The sequence below is a fragment of the Typha latifolia genome, chromosome 1 (genome assembly GCF_019914945.1).
Source record: "Typha latifolia isolate L0001 chromosome 1, TyphaL0001v2, whole genome shotgun sequence".
In the NCBI taxonomy this organism is placed as follows: domain Eukaryota; kingdom Viridiplantae; phylum Streptophyta; class Magnoliopsida; order Poales; family Typhaceae; genus Typha; species Typha latifolia.
The window spans coordinates 22,864,523-22,883,533 of NC_133086.1; the positions used below are offsets into that span (position 1 = coordinate 22,864,523).

The 19,011-nt window shown below is 38.3% G+C and overlaps 3 protein-coding genes across 4 annotated transcripts; 1 reads left to right on the top strand and 2 right to left on the bottom strand.

Annotated features, from left to right (window-relative positions):
* Positions 1-548: 548 nt before the first annotated feature.
* Positions 549-4,919, bottom strand: LOC140780714 (nudix hydrolase 2-like). Its single transcript, XM_073126435.1, has 9 exons — positions 4,591-4,919; positions 4,255-4,481; positions 3,808-3,873; positions 2,998-3,135; positions 2,662-2,739; positions 2,502-2,552; positions 2,393-2,427; positions 1,888-1,996; positions 549-886 (listed from the first exon to the last, which is right to left on the bottom strand). Exons 1-9 carry the CDS (start codon positions 4,733-4,735, stop codon positions 689-691), a joined length of 1,047 nt encoding a protein of 348 aa, XP_072982536.1. The 5' UTR covers positions 4,736-4,919; the 3' UTR covers positions 549-688.
* Positions 4,920-5,339: 420 nt separating this feature from the next.
* Positions 5,340-13,947, top strand: LOC140791451 (uncharacterized). Of its 2 annotated transcripts, none has more exons than XM_073142033.1 (8): positions 5,340-5,678; positions 6,602-9,273; positions 9,439-10,732; positions 11,482-11,819; positions 11,913-12,095; positions 12,902-12,996; positions 13,395-13,486; positions 13,584-13,947. In XM_073142033.1, exons 1-8 carry the CDS (start codon positions 5,492-5,494, stop codon positions 13,616-13,618), a joined length of 4,896 nt encoding a protein of 1,631 aa, XP_072998134.1. In that variant the 5' UTR covers positions 5,340-5,491; the 3' UTR covers positions 13,619-13,947. The 2 variants fall into 2 exon arrangements, with proteins under 2 accessions (XP_072998134.1, XP_072998144.1); XM_073142043.1 differs by having other exon boundaries at positions 6,665-9,273.
* A 575-nt stretch (positions 13,948-14,522) lies between these two features.
* On the bottom strand, positions 14,523-18,484 carry LOC140791469 (tRNA (guanine(9)-N1)-methyltransferase). The gene is made up of 3 exons (XM_073142066.1): positions 17,079-18,484; positions 16,161-16,520; positions 14,523-15,345 (listed from the first exon to the last, which is right to left on the bottom strand). Exons 1-3 carry the CDS (start codon positions 17,493-17,495, stop codon positions 15,004-15,006), a joined length of 1,119 nt encoding a protein of 372 aa, XP_072998167.1. The 5' UTR covers positions 17,496-18,484; the 3' UTR covers positions 14,523-15,003.
* Between the last annotated feature and the right edge of the window lie 527 nt (positions 18,485-19,011).

The following is a 19,011-nucleotide window of genomic DNA, read 5'->3' on the forward strand; positions in this document are numbered from 1 at the left end:
CTACGACTTTGAAAGTCAACAACAATTCACAACCTGTTGCATTCGGAAAGAATTAAAGCATATTGTCATGCTAATGTTTTTATTTATTTTTTTTGATATTATAGTCATATAAATTTTCTAAAGTACCATAGGTAGCACGGGATAATTGGATCTAATCCTCTTTTCTCACAAAAAAAAAACACAAAAAAAAGGAAAAAAAATCTCAACGACTAAGTGTAATCCTTGCATAAAATAATGTTCTTTGTCGACTAAAAGTTGAGATCGTGATGTATATGGAAATCCATTTGTATCATTCTTGATATTGTTTACGAAGTTGATGGAATTTTGAGACAGCACTGATCCTTCTTATACAAAGCTTGCAACTTGAATTCAGCATTTTGTCTCCTGCTTGAGACTATGGTGCCTGGTTGAATGCAACTTGAATTCATCTCTTTATATCTTGATTTGCTAGAGAGCCATAAATAACCAGTCCAAAATCCAAAAAAGTTTTGGCTTTATACATCTCATACTCATCAATGTAGTAATACCAAATATAATTGCAAGTTAACTTCCAAAGAGTATCCTGTACTCAATATTTGATATATAACCCAGTTTGCTGGTACATTACAAATTCTTCTTATCAGTTCCAGCGGTAAATTAAATTATCAAGAAGATATATAATCTTTGGATGCACAGAATCAAATATTTCTCACACATTCCCTGACCTTAGATCCTGGGCGTTCATGTACAGATTGCTTTGCCTCTTAGTGAATGCTGATTCTATAGATATGGGGGTAAATCCGGCATATCTATTCTCTGCTTTTGCTACTCCAACTTCAACGATATACTTTAAGAGCTTATGTTTCTGAAGAAATGGTTGCGCAGCAAATTCCTCAACCGGTACCCACTACGTAAGAAAAAAAACCATGTTGTCATGATATTCTAAAAGATTTAACTTTTCTTGTAGCATTAAAAATAGCAGGATAGTCTAAAACATTAAAAAAAAGTAGCAGCAGTAGAAATAATACTAAATATTTAATAGTGGTCGTGACTCTTATCGAAGAACAACTCACTCGCCATAGAAACTAGAAGAAAGGAAAATAAATACTCCATGAAAGAAGATTTGACTGGTGTGAGTCTCCGACATTGTTACTTTGGGTGGTTAAAGTATCTTATTGTGAGCTTTCATTCAGTACAAATTTTCTCTCCTCTAAATTTCACTAGTCCGCATACCATCAAATGGCTATTACTAACTCTCACCAGTTCTACACTGGCAGTAGTCGGTAAAGACTGGCTATAACAACCCTTCAATCATGAAAGGTTAGCATTTAATCCTCTGCACTATATAATAATCTTTGTCAAATTATGAATCAAGTTTGCTCTAATATGTTTATGTTTTACCTTCTCTTTTCTGGATATATAAGATCTTCTATTTCAGTATGTCCACAAGGCTTATGATTTGGTCATGAGGCTTGCGTCCCACTTCACTATGAGTTTGAAGACTCCAAAGACCTCACCTCATTCCATTGCATTTTAAAATATCATCCAAAGAAAAACCCAACTTCCCTTGCATATTTTCATCCGCATAATCCTACTTCATTTGCAACCCACTTTCATAACTAATATTAACAAGAAAGTCAAAATAGATGGGAACACACTTTATCAAAAAATAGATTCATCATCCAATTAAACTAAGTCCTAAAATAAGAAATTGATTTGCTTTTGGCATATCCCTTCCGAGAGAACCACTTTACATTTGATGAGAAAACTTTCACAAGGTTATCTGCAGCTTGTGAACTGCATTGAGGCATTAACTGACTCAACAAGCTAGTAATACTTCAAATATCTTGTTCCATACTTCAACTGAGAAGGAGAAAATTAACTACTTAAACGAATGAAGTTGAATACCTCGGCTGCCTCAATTTCTGATTCCTGCTTTCGAATGTCAAATGAAAGGGGATGCAGCATGCATATAAAGAACAAATCTGACTTCTCGAAAAATGACATGTGGCTTTGCCTGTACAAATCAGCAATAAAAGACAACCTGTATTATGTGAACTTCAAAATAAGAATGTAGAGTTCATCATATACAGTCATCAAACAAGCATAGATCTTTTATTTTTAAAACTAGGAAAAAGGGCCAGCACACTAAATTCAGTAATGATAATTGACTTTAACCATTCAGTAGTGAACACAATAGACCTCTCAGCTTTAAAATGTTACCAGGCTGCATGTGAGTACTGATATTTTTCTACATATATTCTTCAGAGGCCTTCTGAACTCAGCAATTCTTTAAAGCCCTTATGAACTTAGATAACTACATTTTATTACAAGGCTTAGATGACAACAATTGACAATCTGATTAGCTCAGGCACGATAGTGCATTCATTCACAATGGAGAATAATAAACGACCTGAATGCAAGAACTTCAAGAAATTCGGTGTCAATCTGCCGTGAATTGAAAGCTTTAGACCACTGTATGAAGATGTGAAAGATAATTTTCAGATGGATACAATACGTACACCAGTCTCTTCCTTCACTTCCCTTATTGCCCCAGCAAATATATCTTCACCCTGTTGAGAAGATTACTAAATAATGACACAAAAGAACATTTCTGTAATTTACATAGCTGAAAGGTTTATTGGTTTATCAACTTTATTTGTGTTTGCATGAAATTCGTACTTGGTCAACCACTCCTGTAGGGAATTTCCAGACACCTGAGCCACGAAGTTTGCCACTTTTTTCCTTGACTGCCAACACCTGCCAAAGCAGTGTGGATACATATCATTGTGGCAAGACCTAACACAAGATTGCAAGACATCTACAAACATTGTAAATTGTTAAGGAAGAAATATGCAAGATTGCAAGACATATTACCAAAAAAAAAAAAAAAAAAACTGATTTATTTGCTTCCATGTCCTCACAGCAGAATATCAAAATTTGGACTAAACGATTCATGATTTCTTATGCAGATGAATCAATATAATACTTAGAAAAACAGAAGGAGAGTGTAGCAACTTCTCTTTGATCATTCATCACAAAAGCACCAACACCCACGCGATGTGTAGCATTTACTGGTAACGTATGTTTAGTAGCGGGGAGCCAGTAAACAAGCATCACATAACTTGGCTCTGCATGGTGGTACCAAAAGCCCTCCTGCAACAGGTTAAAAAGAAAGAAAGAAAAACTAAATCATTATTTCAGTAAATAATCAATCATAAATTTATGTCAACGAGGAAAAAGAAGAGAGCAGTATTAAGATAAACAATTCAATGAAATTCATAACTTATTTCTTGTTTCAATACCAGTAGGAACTGCAGTAGACATGAACTTATGCATGTTACTTTTATAACAGCAGTTATGTCTTAATTGCAGTCCATTTCTCTTGTCTGATTTTCTTTTTTCATATCAACTGAGAACAAAGAGTCAGTGATGTGATGATACAAAGGGGATCATTAGGGTTCTAGGGAATATAGCGGCTAGAATGGAATAAAGAGAGGTAGGGTTTCACACTTGTACACTCAAATTAAAATTTCACACCCAAAATTCTCGAAGCAAATCTTAAAATTCTTCATTAATCATAACCGGAAAGAAGTGGGTTTATATATAGACCTTCCAATAACAATAAGTGAATAACACCCTAAACAACTGTAAAAATCAAAGACAACTTTAAACACCAAAAATAAGCTAATACAAATAAATTCATAGTAAAAAAAATGACTCAAGACTAAATCCCTGAAGGAGGGATTGCGTAGATACATATGGCTGTGTAATATGTGAATGATGTCCACGTCAGTCAAAGAGTTGATTATTAAAAGAATAACCTACCTCAACAGCCGGAGGAACAAGGTTTGCTAGCTTAATGGGCAGTTTCATCCAAATTCCTCTTTTCTCCTGAAAACAAGAAAAAAGGATTTAATAAAGAACATAAAAGTGCAGTGCCACCTTACAAATTGCAGTGGATGAAGGGCACAGATGTACAAAATACGAACGAATGAGGAACTACAAACGCATTAAAATGACAGTATTTGAAAAAAGGAAAAGTGTGAGACTTAAAATACGCATAGCTATTTTCACTTTGCACGGCTGTGACTGATTATATAACCCTTAAATCTTCTTCTTTTCTTTTCACATCAAGATCATCTGAAAATATCTGTGCTATTTGTTTGATAATAGGTGCTACTTCTCCAAAAGCAATTAATAACCATGCTACCAGGTGTCTTTATATTATATCTTCTCAAGAAAAAGATGTAGTTGAATAAACAAAACAATCACCTGTTGCTTCCAATTTGATAAAGAAGCTCTTAAAGAAGAAATAAAAGCTCCAGGGCTCATTGGGTCCTTCAACTCAATAATGATACCTCCATGGTCATCGTCCATTCCTGGAAGCAATTCAACTTCCTCTCCTTGTCGAGCTAATGTTGGTGTCGTAGCTGGTGATGGATTTGCTTTGCTTGACATCAGTCTACTACTAAGTCGATTCATAGCTCTACTATTCAAACCTGGCATTTTACCACGATAGAAATAGCTATCGTCACACCAAGTAAACAGCAAGGGTTTCCCAAGATAACTATACGCACGACCGGGAAAACAAATGAAACGAGAAATTACCTTCGGAAATGCTTGTCCAAGGTTCGAAGCGGGATTTGGGAAAAAGGCGCGGATTTGCCGAGGGGAATCCAAGAACCGTTCGATTCAAAGGAATGCATCGTCCGAGCACTTCGAGGCGGAGCATTGAAGCCCGAGATCGGAGCATTTCTACACCACTAACGCTAAAACAAATCCTACAAAGGTCGGTCTAAGCAGTGGGTGAAACGTTCACAAGAATCACAAGGAGAGACATTAAAAGGCGCCGTGGAGGTAAGAAGGCCACAGCAGTGACGACGACGCAGGTGTTGCCGTGTTGATAAGCGACGAAAAAAAAGGAAAAAAAAATCGGTTTTGCTGTCCGAGTAGGAAACCGTACTAATTGGTTGCATTTGATTCGGGTCGGATTGAGGTCTAGTCAGGGTGAAATCTAGTCAGAACCCATTTAACTTTATCAAATTTGGGCTCGGATTCGGATTTTAAAATGGGTTCTAAATATCCACTCCGTGAATAATCGGATCATTCTAGTTCGAGATTCGGATCCAATTTGAATCACATGCTCGACCAATTCTGAAGGTTCGATCGACATCACTATTCTTTGGGACCGCATACTAATTTCCTCATCTTACATCCAAGAAAGTATCGTAGCCGTTCGATCAGATCTTCCTCCTCCTCCGCAATGCATCATATACCGTTTGCTGTCCTTCAGTAACGTTGTCCGTCTCGCCCTCTATGGTTTCAAAATTTTCAAATCGTCGCTCACTCCTCCACTAGCCGTTCTCTCTCTCTCTCTCTCTCTCTCTCTCTCTCTCTCTCCATGTAGAAGAGTTCGCAAACCCTAATCCCATTCCCTTAGGGTGTCGTCGTACGTTAGGGTCTCCGGATCCATCCCTCTCGTACTCCATCGATCCGAATTAGGCCAGAGATGACGACGTTGGAGCACCTCTTCATGCAGATCTTTGAGCGCAAGAACTGGATTGAGTGCCAGCTGCGGCAGCAGATCGAATCCTACGGCGAATCCCTCGCCTATAATCTCGTCGCCGACGGCAAGCGCCCTCCCCCTTGGCTATGGACCACCGGATTGGACGCCCCTGGTTGCCCTAATCCAAAAGGTACACTTCTTGGCAATTACACTTCGTCAAATGTCAAATTTCTTTCTCTAGGTTATTTACTTTTGTCTTTTGTTTTTCGATCAATTGATCGGTAAGTTAGGTCTAAAGATGATTTCTTTTTCTCTTTTCTGAGCGTTGCAGCTGAAAAAGGTTCTTGAATTCGTCTTAGGCTTTTCTTTTGAACAGTTTAAGTGCAGGGATTGGGCAATTTGGTTAGAATTTATGTGATTTCTGTGTGTATGCTGGTGGTATATTTCTAGCTATGGCGTCCACTCTCTTTTAACTGCTTGCATTATTGAATTGCTTGACTGTGAACTTTCTCAAAATTTAAAAACTGACTCAGTTTGGCTGATCAAATGTTCAGAAGAATATGCTTATCTGATTACATAACTTTTTCTTTTGATAATGTTGAAACACATTGCAGGAGGCCCTCATTGCTTTTGCAGAAAACTTTGTTGGTTCTACAAGTTTATGAAACATTAAGATGAAGTACTCTCATAATTCTTATTTTGTGGAATAACTTTTAAAATGCCATTGGAAACTTTTGATATACCTCAGTTTAGGAAACACAACTGCGCTTTCCTTTGGCTCATTCCCTTTCTTAGCATCAATGTGTTGGAGAAGCACAATGCATGTCTGAGAAGTATCTGCTAGGATCTATGTGTACAGATTCTTATGTTTCTGAATTCACGATTGTCAGATTCTTCATAGATCCTAATTATAGACGAGAATAGAGATGCATTCCTGATTTTATGATCATTGTACAATTTTCTCTAGATTCTTGCAGGTTATATATTGCATAACTTGGAAATTGTCTAAATTGTTTATTTGAAAACTGAGTTAGATACTGGAAATGAGTTCTGATTGTGCAATGCGCTTTTTCTTTGTTTTCTTATGCTTTAGAATAATTTTTTGTGCTACAGAGTTGGATAGGAAACACATAGTTTCAGACTTCTTATTTCCACCTGCTCATGTTACCACTCCAGCAAATTGCAGTACTTTCTTTACCCTGCCTAAGGAGGGTGCTAAAGTGTCGCAGAATGGCTTCCTTGCTGGAACATGTTTTTCAAATGAATGTATTTGTCCAGAATATATTAGTGGAGCTGCATCTGTAAGTCAATCTAAGGAAGTTCCCCTAGAGCAGCGTAAAGTAGACTCGGAAGTTGCTGAGGCATATGATGAGTTTAACATGTTTTCAAGGATTCAACGTTCCAGATCGAGACAACGAGACCTAGAAAATCGTCTCAGTGAAAAAGCAAAAGCTAAAACCAGTGGACGTGGAAGTTCTCTGCATATAGGCATCATGACCAGGTCTAGGGTTGCCTCCATGAGATCAGACAAAACTGAAGAATCACCAGTTGTGAAATTGATTCCTGACATGGGAGATGATTGTCGGGTCACTCAACCAAGACAAGTGCTCAAAGCACTTGATTCTCATGCTAGTCTATCAAAACCTGCTGAACCTTTGAAGCACATAGCAGATAATGCTCACGTTACTTCAGAAACTGAGGATCATTCCTGCCCCGATACCGGTGCAGATGTCGACAATCTTACAGTCAGTCGTATTAACTGTAATGTGGCTTCACAAAGATGTCCTGCTGGAACTGTTCCTAATGAGCCTGTTGCGGACCATTCTAGGTTAAGAGTTGCAAGTACCCTATCTGCTTCAGTGCCTGAGGACCTTCTGTTGGTTGAGCCAAAGAAACTTCTTTTTGATGGCATTGACTTGTGTGTTTTGAATGAAAGCTCTTTTACTTCTTCCATTATGGAAGATCAGGACCATAGATTTACTTCCCAGAGTGCCCTTCCTGATCTCAGGGCTATAAATTCTGTAGAGGAAGAAACACTTTCCAGTAATTCCATGAAAGGAGGTGACTCTTCAACAAGTCAGCTGCTTCAGAGGGGGATTTCGCATAATACAGAGGATATACAATGCATAAGGGAAGCTAACAGAGTTTCTGATGGAAGCCCACAAGAGGATCCAGAGTTGCTCGGACAACAGAATCCAGAGTGTCTTTCCCTCCCTCCATGTGGTAAACCTTCACATGTACCTTCCAGATCACTTTCTTCTCAGGGAGCTTCGCAGACCTCAGGGAACTCCCCATCTCGTTCATGCCCTTTGAAGGACAGTAAGATGAGTCCTGCAAACTTATCAAGTCATCCAGGTGGCCACCTGACTGATAACTCAGAAGGTTCATTTGGAAGGCTGCCGGAGAATGCTACAGAAGCTGAAAAATGTGAACTTACTGCAGCAAACAGAGACTCTGATGTGGTCTTCTCAGTAGAAACTGAGAATCTGTTACATCATACTGTTGAGCAACATGATCTGAACGGAAACCATCTGACTTGCTTGGGAAGAGAAACTAAGGATAGTGATTCTGGGAATGCAATTAGTGAGTTGGAGCTTGTGGTGTCAGCAGAAGAAGAACCATTTGACAGGGAACTAAATGGAGCAAGTGTTTGCCCAGAGCTCCTTCAGGAAAAGGACCCATTACACACTTTGGATGTCAATGAGGTTTTTCACCCTCAAATGATTTTATGTAACAACATAGATATACCTACCTCTGCATCTTTGGACAGTATATCCAGGAATAATGTGAGTGAGAATATCTTCTTGTCAAGTCCAATTTCGTGTACAACAGAGCAGAAATCCGGCGGAGCTCAAACGAAAGAGATTACTAGCAGTCCTGGACTGATGGATACTGTTCATAATGATGGTTTGTTATTTACTGAAACAAAGGAAGCTTCGGTAAGGAATGAAGAGGATAAAATTTCTACAGTGGAACTTCAGAAGAAAACCAATTGTCAGCTACCCACATTTGTACAAACTGCTGAAAACCAAGATGCAGCATTAGCATATGAACCTATTTTGAGTTCATATAATGAGGATAAATTTTCCGGTTCTTCTAAATTGAATGGTTCCACTTTGTCTTCTTTGAGTAGAGCCAGTGACTGCCTATCAGCTGATGGAACTGTGGGTACTAACTTTCCTAGTAATTCTGCTCATAATATACCAAAATATTCTTATGAAATTCCAAAATTTTGGAATGATCTAGGGGACCCTACTAGTATTAATAAGAATCTTGCGCCATGTAATAAAAATTTGCCTTTCTCTGAGAAAAGTTCCAGCCAAGTAGAAACTGATGGGTATGACATTTGTGAAAGCATGAGTGTTGCAGAAAAGAATTGTCATTCATGCAAAACAATGTTTAATGATGCAGAAATTAAGAATTTGCCTCCAAGTTCTCGATATGTTTTCAATAGTTTGGGAAGCTATGAGAAGAATAGTAGTGCAAGTGATCCGAAGCAATCAGTGGAAACTGAAGACCATTCCAGTGGAATTTCAGAGTATAAAAGAAGAAAAATGAGTTGTCTGTCAAATTATGTCCTTGCTACTTCTCCAAAGACAGGGGTTAGACCATCCTTGAACTCTCAAGAGGGAAATGACAGATTGAAGAGAAATCCAGCAAGCTGTTGTGCTAGTACGAACTTTCAACTTGTCCTACCAAGCAAGATGGAAGATATGAGCACGAATGTAGTCGAAGATTGCTGTTTGGATGTTATACCTCAAAGCAAGGAAGAATGCCGAACAGAGGTAGTAAAATCATTGCAACATGCTGTTATTCTCTTATGCAGCAAGTACTAGTTTTCTGCAAATTTTCAGTTTTCTTGCTTTTCTTTATTGTATCTTACCTTTTTTATGTTTCCTCTGTTTATGTTTTTTATTATAGGAACTAAGAGTGCTGGTTTTCCTTGGCAGGGTAGTCTTTGTGTGAAAGCGAAGGACCATGATGAGGTGAATCATTTGCAACACAAGGGACTTTCTTTTCAGATTAGAGATCTGGATGAGGGGATAACAATGACATCTTCAAAAGTGGATGTCAGAACCATTGAGTCCACTCCTTCTAGACTCACAGATTGTGCTTCAAAAGAAGAAGGTCTTGACCAGTTAGGTGCTTGGAATACTTTGTATCCATCTAATATTGCCATATCTTCACATTGTGTTGATGATATTGTTGACTGCAATGAAACAATGCCAGAATATGAGGGGTTCAGCATTGGTTTTCCTTCAGTTGTTAGGAGTGACATCTTCGATGATTCTGAGGTTCAAGCTCTTGAGAAAGAAAGGGCTTCCCTGATTGAGCAGCTTTGTGACTCTAGGAATTTGGTTATTCCAGGTTCCCATCCATCCACAAAGTATAAAATCAATAAACTTCCTGATGTTTATCAGTCCTTACCTACTAGCCTCTTGAATCTAACGAGTATAAGTAATCCTTTCCTTCTTGATGTTGATGATATTGGACAATTCAGTGCAAGTGAAAATAGAAACGCTTCTAGTTTAGATGAAAATTGTGGATCAGAAGTCAATGGCATTTTCCTGGGGAGAACACATTATGAAAGTATGTCCTTTTCAAGTGCTAGGATTGGACATGAGATAAGTAAGCCTCCTTTGACTCCTCCAGTTGAAAAGTTCAACCAGAGAAAGCTTTCAGGAAGAAGTGGTGCCAGTTCAGGGATATTTGGCTCTAATCCGGAACTTACATGTTTTAGAATTGATGAAGATATCAGCGCTACAGAAGAAAATGATCATCATGATGTTATATACATATCTGAAGAAAAAGATTGCTCAGAAGAGATCAAGTCACCAACCAACAGAAAAGCACTTCAGGATGTTACTGCATTATATCAAAATGCTCCAGCATTGGTTTCTCTTTCCAACAACCATCTGGAAAATAGTAGTCTAAAATATGTGAAGACCGAAGCTCTTTCTAATATTGCAGTAGGTCGCCATTTGAGTCCTGGAAATGCTTGTGCTAGCAAAAAGAAGTCTAAGAGGAACCACTCAACTTATTCAGTAAGTGGAATTGGAATTCGAAAAGTGGGTGAATCACTTCGCAGCAGGTCTAGTAAGATGGAAATATCTGGAAGAACAAATGAAGGGAAGAGGAGCCAAACAAACATGGAAAAAGGATGCAGGCCTAACAATATTGTGTCCAATGTATCTTCTTTTCTCCCACTGGTTAGGCAAAAGCAGCAAGCAGCAACAGTTAAAGGTGTGTCTTTTTTGTTTATTTCTGATCTCTGGAAATTATGGTTGATATATTAGCCATTAGGTGAAATTATAATTCCTTAGGGAAAAGAAGACTAAATTGGGTTTATTTGTGTGCTTGGAACTTTGAAATTCTAATTACTAAATACTCCTTCAATATTCATTCTGTCCATCTTTCTTCACCGCATTCCATGTAAAACTGTGAATATGCATATGTATTATTAACATGATTGTTACGGTGGTTAGTACCTGGTGGACATCGAAAGACTTTGCTGTTTAACTGAAAGAATACAATTGAGATGTTCAAGACTTTTCTGCTATACCCCAAATTAACCAAAATATTTACCATTAATCTAACTTATAAATCCAAGTTAAATAAACAGCAAAGCATGTTTCCCACTGTCTAGTAATAATCAAGGTACAAATTAGTAAGTGGTAACTAATAATGGACAAAGCAGGTGCTTATGTATAAAATGACATTGACAATTACATATTTATCAAGACCGCTTTTATGAAAAATTACTTATATCTTGGAAAACTTGCAACCTCAACCTTCTTCTTCAGACCCTTTGTCATGATATAACTATGTAAGTTTAAATCATTTTATTCAGGGAGCAACTGAAAGATAAATCTAATTATTGTCTCATTACTCATTAGTAGCTTATACTTTTAGATTTTTGCTTGCATATGATTGTACAAGCAGAAAGAAAAGAGTTCCCTATACAACATATGAACATGAAACTTGCCTTTCAGGAAAGAAAGACATCAAAGTGAAGGCACTTGAGATGGCTGAAGCTGCAAAACGCATTGAAGAAAAGAAACTAAATGAGCGTGAAATGCGCAAAGCAGCTGCAAAAGTTGAAAGGATAAGGTTGGGGCAGGAGAAAGAACTCAAGCAAAAACAGGAAGAGGAGCAAAGGAAGAAAAAGGAAGCTGATATTGCCGCAAGGAAGAGGCAGAGAGAAGAAGAAGAAAAGAAGGAAAAGGAAAAAAGAAGAAGATGCATTGAAGAAGCTCGAAAACCGCAAAGAGAACAGGTGGAAAGAACACGTGCTGGGAAAGAGGAGAATGATCCTCACTATAAAGCTTCAGTAAGTGCTTTACTTATTATTTTTTTCGTTAACACATTGTTCCCTTTTGCAAGTTACTGTCATTGACTATGGCAAGTTTTACATGATGAGAAGGAATTGAGGAAGAAAGATTTGGTAGAAGAGGGAAAGAGGCCATTAAAACTTGATAAAGAAGAGGAAGTTGCTGGGTGTAAAGAAGCAAGACCAGGCACTGTCAAGGTTGTCGGGGATGGGAGACTTGGCGATGATAGACTTCCGTCTCAAGATACTTCAAAAGAATCAAGCAATCTTGAGAAGGTATAATTTGATCTGAACTTGGTGGTACTCTTTTGTAGTCATTTACTACTGCATCTAGTAACGGAATTGACGAGATGTGGGGCTTTGTACATCATTCCAACCCCTTTACTATATTTTCTTGAAGGTTTATCTTTTATTTTCTTGAACTGGTTTCAACAATTTTCAGAAAGTTGCAGATAGTTGAACTCAAGAATTAGGATATATATGTTCAAATGCTGGATATACACCAAGATGATTCCCGGAGTTTTAGGAATCCCCAAATTTACAAAATAGCAACTAATACAAATATAGATCTTCAAGAAAGCCTCAATATCCAATAAAAGGGTAAATATCCAAGAATGAGATCTTGTGCATTGGCTATTAATCTGAAAGGTTAAATAATTACTATTCACAAGTTTGGCTATCAATTTAAAATCATAGACTAGAAAATTGGTTATAAAACAAGGACATGCTCCTGGGACATGGTCTCTTTATTTGTGTTTTTCTTTTTCACTTGGAAGCAATGCTACTTTTAGTATATTTTGCATTGGTGAATGAGATTTTTTATCATTCAGCTGAATGATAAAGCAATATGATAATTTGGTTTAAGCTATGACGACTATGAAGGCTGAGCTGTATCATTTTTTCTGGTTAGAGTATTTAAGCTATGATGATTATGAAGGCTGAGCTGTATCATTTTTTCTGGTTAGAGCATTTATGTATATCCCTGCTTCCTTGGTCTGTTTTGGTTTTGTTATTTAGTATATACTTACAGTAGAACAGAGCTCTAACTTATTATTTAATTGTTCTTTCCAAAATTCTTTCAGTCATATGAAATGTCTCCATATAGAGACTCTGATGATGAGGAGGAAGAAGAAGGGGAACTCAAGCGGAGGAGGAAATCTATTCCTTCATGGGCAAGGTGAATATGGCTTTAATCATTCACTGAAAAAACAATATGAAACACTTGCAGTTTAAGATAAGGCATGTCATTGAAAATTTCCTGGTAGCCTTTTTGTAGTGCATCTTTTATAAACCGAATTTGGTGGGACAACCTCCCTCTGTTTGCCAGCTGAACTTGTTGTATTTATTTGACCTGATTCGGTTGTTTAGCATCTTTTTATCACCAAAAATTTCTGATAGGCATCATCTACTCTTAACTGAGACAGGTTTCTTACTTGAAGTGGCACATATCCTGCTAAACGAAGATGCTAATTCTTATGACTACTTTTCTTGTTGCAGGAATCTCGTACTTCTTATTTAAATTATTGATTTCATCCAAGTTAAAATAATGAGAGATTTTTTGTTATGTTTTTGCAGGAGAGAATTCTTGGATCAAATTCTATTATCCAAACAACATCTAGATCCAAAAGAAATTTTCAGCCGCAAGAGCTCTTTTGACTTAAATGAAGGTAAAACAGCTTAGTTCACAAAGAATGCTTGTCTTGGTTGTGATTTCTGCTACCAATTACGGACTGATGGTAATTAGCTGACTTCTGCCTTCCGCAGTTCTTTCGCCACGTGTTCCTCATCACCAATTGTGATGAGATGATCAGTTGATGAATTACTTGCGTGGTGATGGCTTAACAAGGATGTGGTGCATCTAAACCAAATATGTCTGATGGCCATCATCTGTGTTCCTGGGCCTATATATCATATATGCAACAGATCAACCGATGGGATGTATCTCGATCCTTCTAATGTTGTCGATTTTTCAATAATTTTTGGCTGCAGGATGTATATACACTTGCTTCTCTCTCTTTCTCTCTCTCCATATATTTGCAAATCGACCACTATTGTAGGTATACTTGCGGAAGATCATCTGTTCCTAGTTTGCAAGGAATATTATTAATATGTCCTACTTTTACTAAAATACTTGTATTTCTCTTTTCTCTCTCTGAAAAAGAACACCATATGAGTGAGCAATTTTATTTTTAGGAATATTCATCATAATGGTACTTTGCATATATATATATGTGTGTGTGTGTGTGTGTGTGTGTGTGTGTGTGTGTGTGTGTGTGTGAAAAGGCCGGAATCAATTTGCTAATAGGTCAACAAGAGGTATCTTTTCATAATAAGACTAAAATGGAGAGCTTATATAAAATAACTTTTTTTTTATTGGCTTTGAAGTCGAATAAATATACATTTGCATTTCTAAATAAACCTGCTCCGAGGAAAAACGATTTACTTTATTTCCCATGCATCCCAGGTAGAATTACATGTCATTGGTGAGAAAGCTAACGATATCCAAACGGGAAGCAATTTAGTATGATATCCTGCTTCTTAGGGAGAAATTTCTCAAACTGTCATGCAAGGTTCAGCTGCTTACTGCATTCACCAAACAAATATGACACTGACATCGGATTTTTCAAGCATTAGATGCAAACAAATAGAATGCCAGATAAGATTGACAGAAATAAACTTGAATTTGGCCAAACACGGCTAGGGTGATAGAAGAAAACAGCAGTGGCTGTCAAAGCAGCAAACTCTTATTCTGATCACATAAGTTGCACAAGTAGACAGATTCAGTTGATCTACACTTCTACAATTTCACTGGGTAGAGCCTCTTGGTCACTACAATCTTCAATGTACTCCATCCATTTCTGGAAGGAATTGTATCCAAACATTGCTCATGGAGAGTAGGAGACATGATAGTATGGTTCAAGAAAGGTAAAAGGACCACAATTACAAAGAAAATTGGAAGTGAACTGAGGCTGAAAACTTTTAAGTTGGAAAATTCTCTGAAGCAAAAATTCCTCTCAAGTTAGTTCTTCACACTGAAGGCAAAATTTTGTGCTTAGTACTGCTAGAGCAGTAGAAGGTTCAGAGAATCAGAGGTCATACTGAAGCATAGTGCAGAACCATGGCAATCTCTCATAGCCTTCCGATAACTATAGTACGAATATGATCAGATCTGTTTCTTATGATCCTAGGCTGCCATGCTTGCGGCGTCATCAGAATCCTCCTCTTTTGCTTCTCCATCTTCAACTTCTCTGATGCACAGTTTTTTTGTTATGCAACCACCATTTTCTGAATCTACTTCCACGCCATTTTCACATGCAGTTACTACCTCTGCTGCATCCACAGTTACATCGCCATCAGCTTCTTCAACTTCTCCTTCAGGTTCTTCAACTTCTCCTTCAGGTTCTTCAGCTTCTCCTTCATACTCTCCTCTTTTCCTTTGTGGAATCACCTGAAAGAATGCAGTTCTCCAATCTCTTGTTTCTAGAAACTTTAGCAGTATTTCAAACACCTGGTTAACTGTAAGAACCTGTAAGATCAATACATATACGAGTAAAGAAACTATACAGAATAAATAACAGGCAATCATGCAAGCTAATAAATGAACCAAGTTCAAGTACTCTAGAGTCTTGAAAATAGAAAATCACTCATCTCACTGGTTTCAGTAATTTCATTTTCAAAGCGTGTGATCTTTATGCTGTAAACTTGTAATTTAAATCTCATAGTTCCTGATGTGGCGGCTAGAAAAGGAGAATAGAATAGGATTATTTATTTGATCCAGTGGACCAGAATCTCTATGCAAGGGTTAAATATTGGGAACATATATTAATTCATTAAAGAAATAATTGAAAAGGAGGTGAGTGTAACTGAGCCGCCAATGGAGAGAACAAAATATTAAGATCAAAACTTTCTGTCATTTCATAAACTCATATTCTGCTTAATAATCAGGGATTCAAGATAGCCACTAATGCTGTTTATCATTAAATTCCAGAAGCGCAAATGAGACTCTGCCTGATGCTGAACATAGTAGTTAGCCTTCCAAGAGATATGCATTGGTACAAACATGCCAACAACTTCTTCATGCATCCCATGATTTTAAGACACGCTATTCTATATGGGCATGTTTATCATGCTCACTACATTTTGACTCTTAAACCTTAAAATTGGCTACTTATAGGGGTTGACCGCTAGTTGGACATGATGCACCAAGTATTGCTCGGATAGTTTCAGCTGGAAACACCTTCAGTTTACAATTCGATATGAAAGTAATAGCAAAGTAAGGGCTTGGTACAGACTTACAGTCTTTGGAGAAACAAGAGATACTCAATATTACATTAGCCATACCTGGGAGCTTGACATCTTCAAGTAATTTGTGATTGGCAATTTTGCAGAAAGAATCCCCTGGTCATTTGCCTTCTTCATGGTTATCCCTTTCCATCGATTCCGATCAACTAACCCACCAATGATGTAAATTTTCTTCGGATCAAGCTCCTCAACAACAGTCTCTGCATCTGCTGTTAGATACACAAGATTCTCTTTCTGATCCTGAAAGGCTTCAATATAAGATGTGCTCTCCTTCTCAATAATCCACTTATCAAATCCTGGGAGCCTTTGTATTTGGGTCTCTATTTCTCCTCTACATCCTGTCAACCAGAGATGAGCCGGTGAAGCACATCTTCCATTAACTGCATAACAATACATCATCTGTGTCTCCATAAGTTATTGACTTGTAAAACAATACAAAAACACAATAATTTTTTATAATATCCTTATGACGAGTTGATGCCAATAGCATAATTCATACTTGGTTATATCCAGTGAAAATCATTTAAACACAACCCAGATACTAATACTCTCGGGTCAACCTTTTAACGATTTCCAGATTGAGCCTTGAATTTTCTTTTTTCTTATAATGTCCAAATGATACTCTGAGTAACTTCAACTTGATGAAAGAAGAAAAGTTCTTTTATTTTTGAACGTAAATATTTGTAATTGCCAAATTTCCTTTATTCTTTTTTATCTCATATCTGACCAATAGATCCTCCTTTTTTACTTAAATGGCAGTTTGAGTTATCAGTTAAGATTGGTTGCGTTTCATTTGACTTTTACAATAAAGAAACTAAGGTTCTACTACTGACAGCGTGTTAACTGAAAAATTCTACGAAAAAATGTGAGGCTCCATATAGGATAACAAAGAGATCGAGTTCTAACAACTGCAGGGTGTAAAATGAGAATGCGTAAACCCTAGTTCTCAGGAGTCACCTGGTGCACAAGACTTTGGATCTCATTCGCCGTCATAAGATCCGCGAACTCGAGATCGATCACGAGCTTCTGCCCTACCTCGGCCGCCCTCCTCAGCCGTCCGATCTTGATCTCCCTCTCCTCCGAGACCTTCTCCATTCTCTCCTTCCTCGTCTGTCTCCTCTCCTCCACCAACCTCGCCCTCTCCTCCTCCGACCCGGCGGCGGCGAGCCGCGCCTCCCACTCTCCGCGGCGCCGCTCCAAGTCGCGCCGCTTCCTCTCCTTCTCCGCCGCCTTCCTTGCCGCCTTCCGCTCCTCCATCCGCTGCTGCTTCAGGAGCCGCTTCCTCGCGCTCTTCGAGAGCGGCTGCGCCGGGGCGCCGTTGTCGCCCTCTGTCAGAGGGGAAGTCTGAACAATCGTCTCCGGCTCGTCGTCCATGGCCGACGGCGAGCGTGCAGTAGGGTTTCGGGTTCGGGCTTGATGGGAGGAGACGCGAACGTTGGCTTTTGCCTTTTTTGGAGCAGGGAAGAAACGTCGAATTACACTAATGCCCTTCCCTGGCCCGTGAACTTCTAATGGGCCGCATTTTAAGGCCCATTTAAATAATCATTTTGGCCCATGGACTAACTCTCTTGTTGTTTTAAATCTTTACATCATCTAAAACTTACTTTTAAGTGCATATTTACCTCAAAGTTTAATGTGCTCAATAACTTTTAGAATCACTATTTTCCGGATACATCTCTCTACCATCATCTTGAAGACTTGAACTATATAAATAAACAGTTTTTAGCTATTGGATGCACTTTGATATTCTTTAAATATAATCCCAGGGAGTAAATAGATACAAATCTTTTTTAATTTACCTAAAGTTTTAATTGTATGCGTGTGTGACGAGGAAGCATGCATGCATCTACCACAGCAAGATATATGCTCATAGATATTATAACTTAAGCTGGTAAAATAAAGTAGTATTTTTTAATCTTCAAAACAAGGGATTATGGTGACATACAGAAGCCTTGTGCATGAGCTACACACAGAGAGAGAGAGAGAGAGAGAGAGAGAGAGACCCTAGAGATGGCAATGACAGAGAGAGCAGAGAGCACACTCCCTCCAAAAGCGAACCCCATTCTTTCACCATTGTTGGGCTGTGCTCTCTCTCTTCTGTCATCACCTTCCATCTTATGGTTTCCCCCTTCTCTCTTCGCTCTTACTATAACCCTTTGCATTAACAAAACAAAAAAAGTTAGCTTAGATGCATGAAACTAGCACTTGGAACGTTAACACGCATGGCTAGCTGCATGGTTTAATTCTCATGCTATGCTACATAGCATCAATATTCGTACTAGTACTACATGCACAGATATAATTAAAACCCATGAGAACAAAGAAATAAGAAAAGAAAAATTTGCACAACAAAGTTAGTCGAAAAGAAAAGAGAGGGTAATTGAACAGGGAAAAGCCATGAAAGAGATGCATATTATATAGGCGTTACGAATGGGGCCGGGCATCCGGTCAACAAGGGAAAGAGACAACCGGCTAACACCAGTGAAGTGGACCCCATGATAACCAAACTTTCTCCCCTCTGGAGCTCGGGTAGCAGTTAATGGAGATTCCCACCATTAGTGAGCAACGGTTACTGTTGCATTTGGTTGGAAGCGTTTAATTGCACTCCCCTAATTAATATGCCAAACGCCCCCTCGCCTCCCTCCCAGGGGCTCGAATTGGAAGTCCGAAAGAGAAACGCATGAGGCCATCATAAATAACGGGGGTGAAATTAGAGCTCTCGTTGACGTTGACTGGCTATTGCAGGTTGCCACGTGGGAGTTGGCAGTCACACTCGGGTTACACGAACTGTCATTTTCCATCGTCCGATTCTGACATCGTACCACTGTTGGACCGTTCGATTATATACAGCTTAGTCTAACATTACCACCGAATGAACCAATAGAACGTA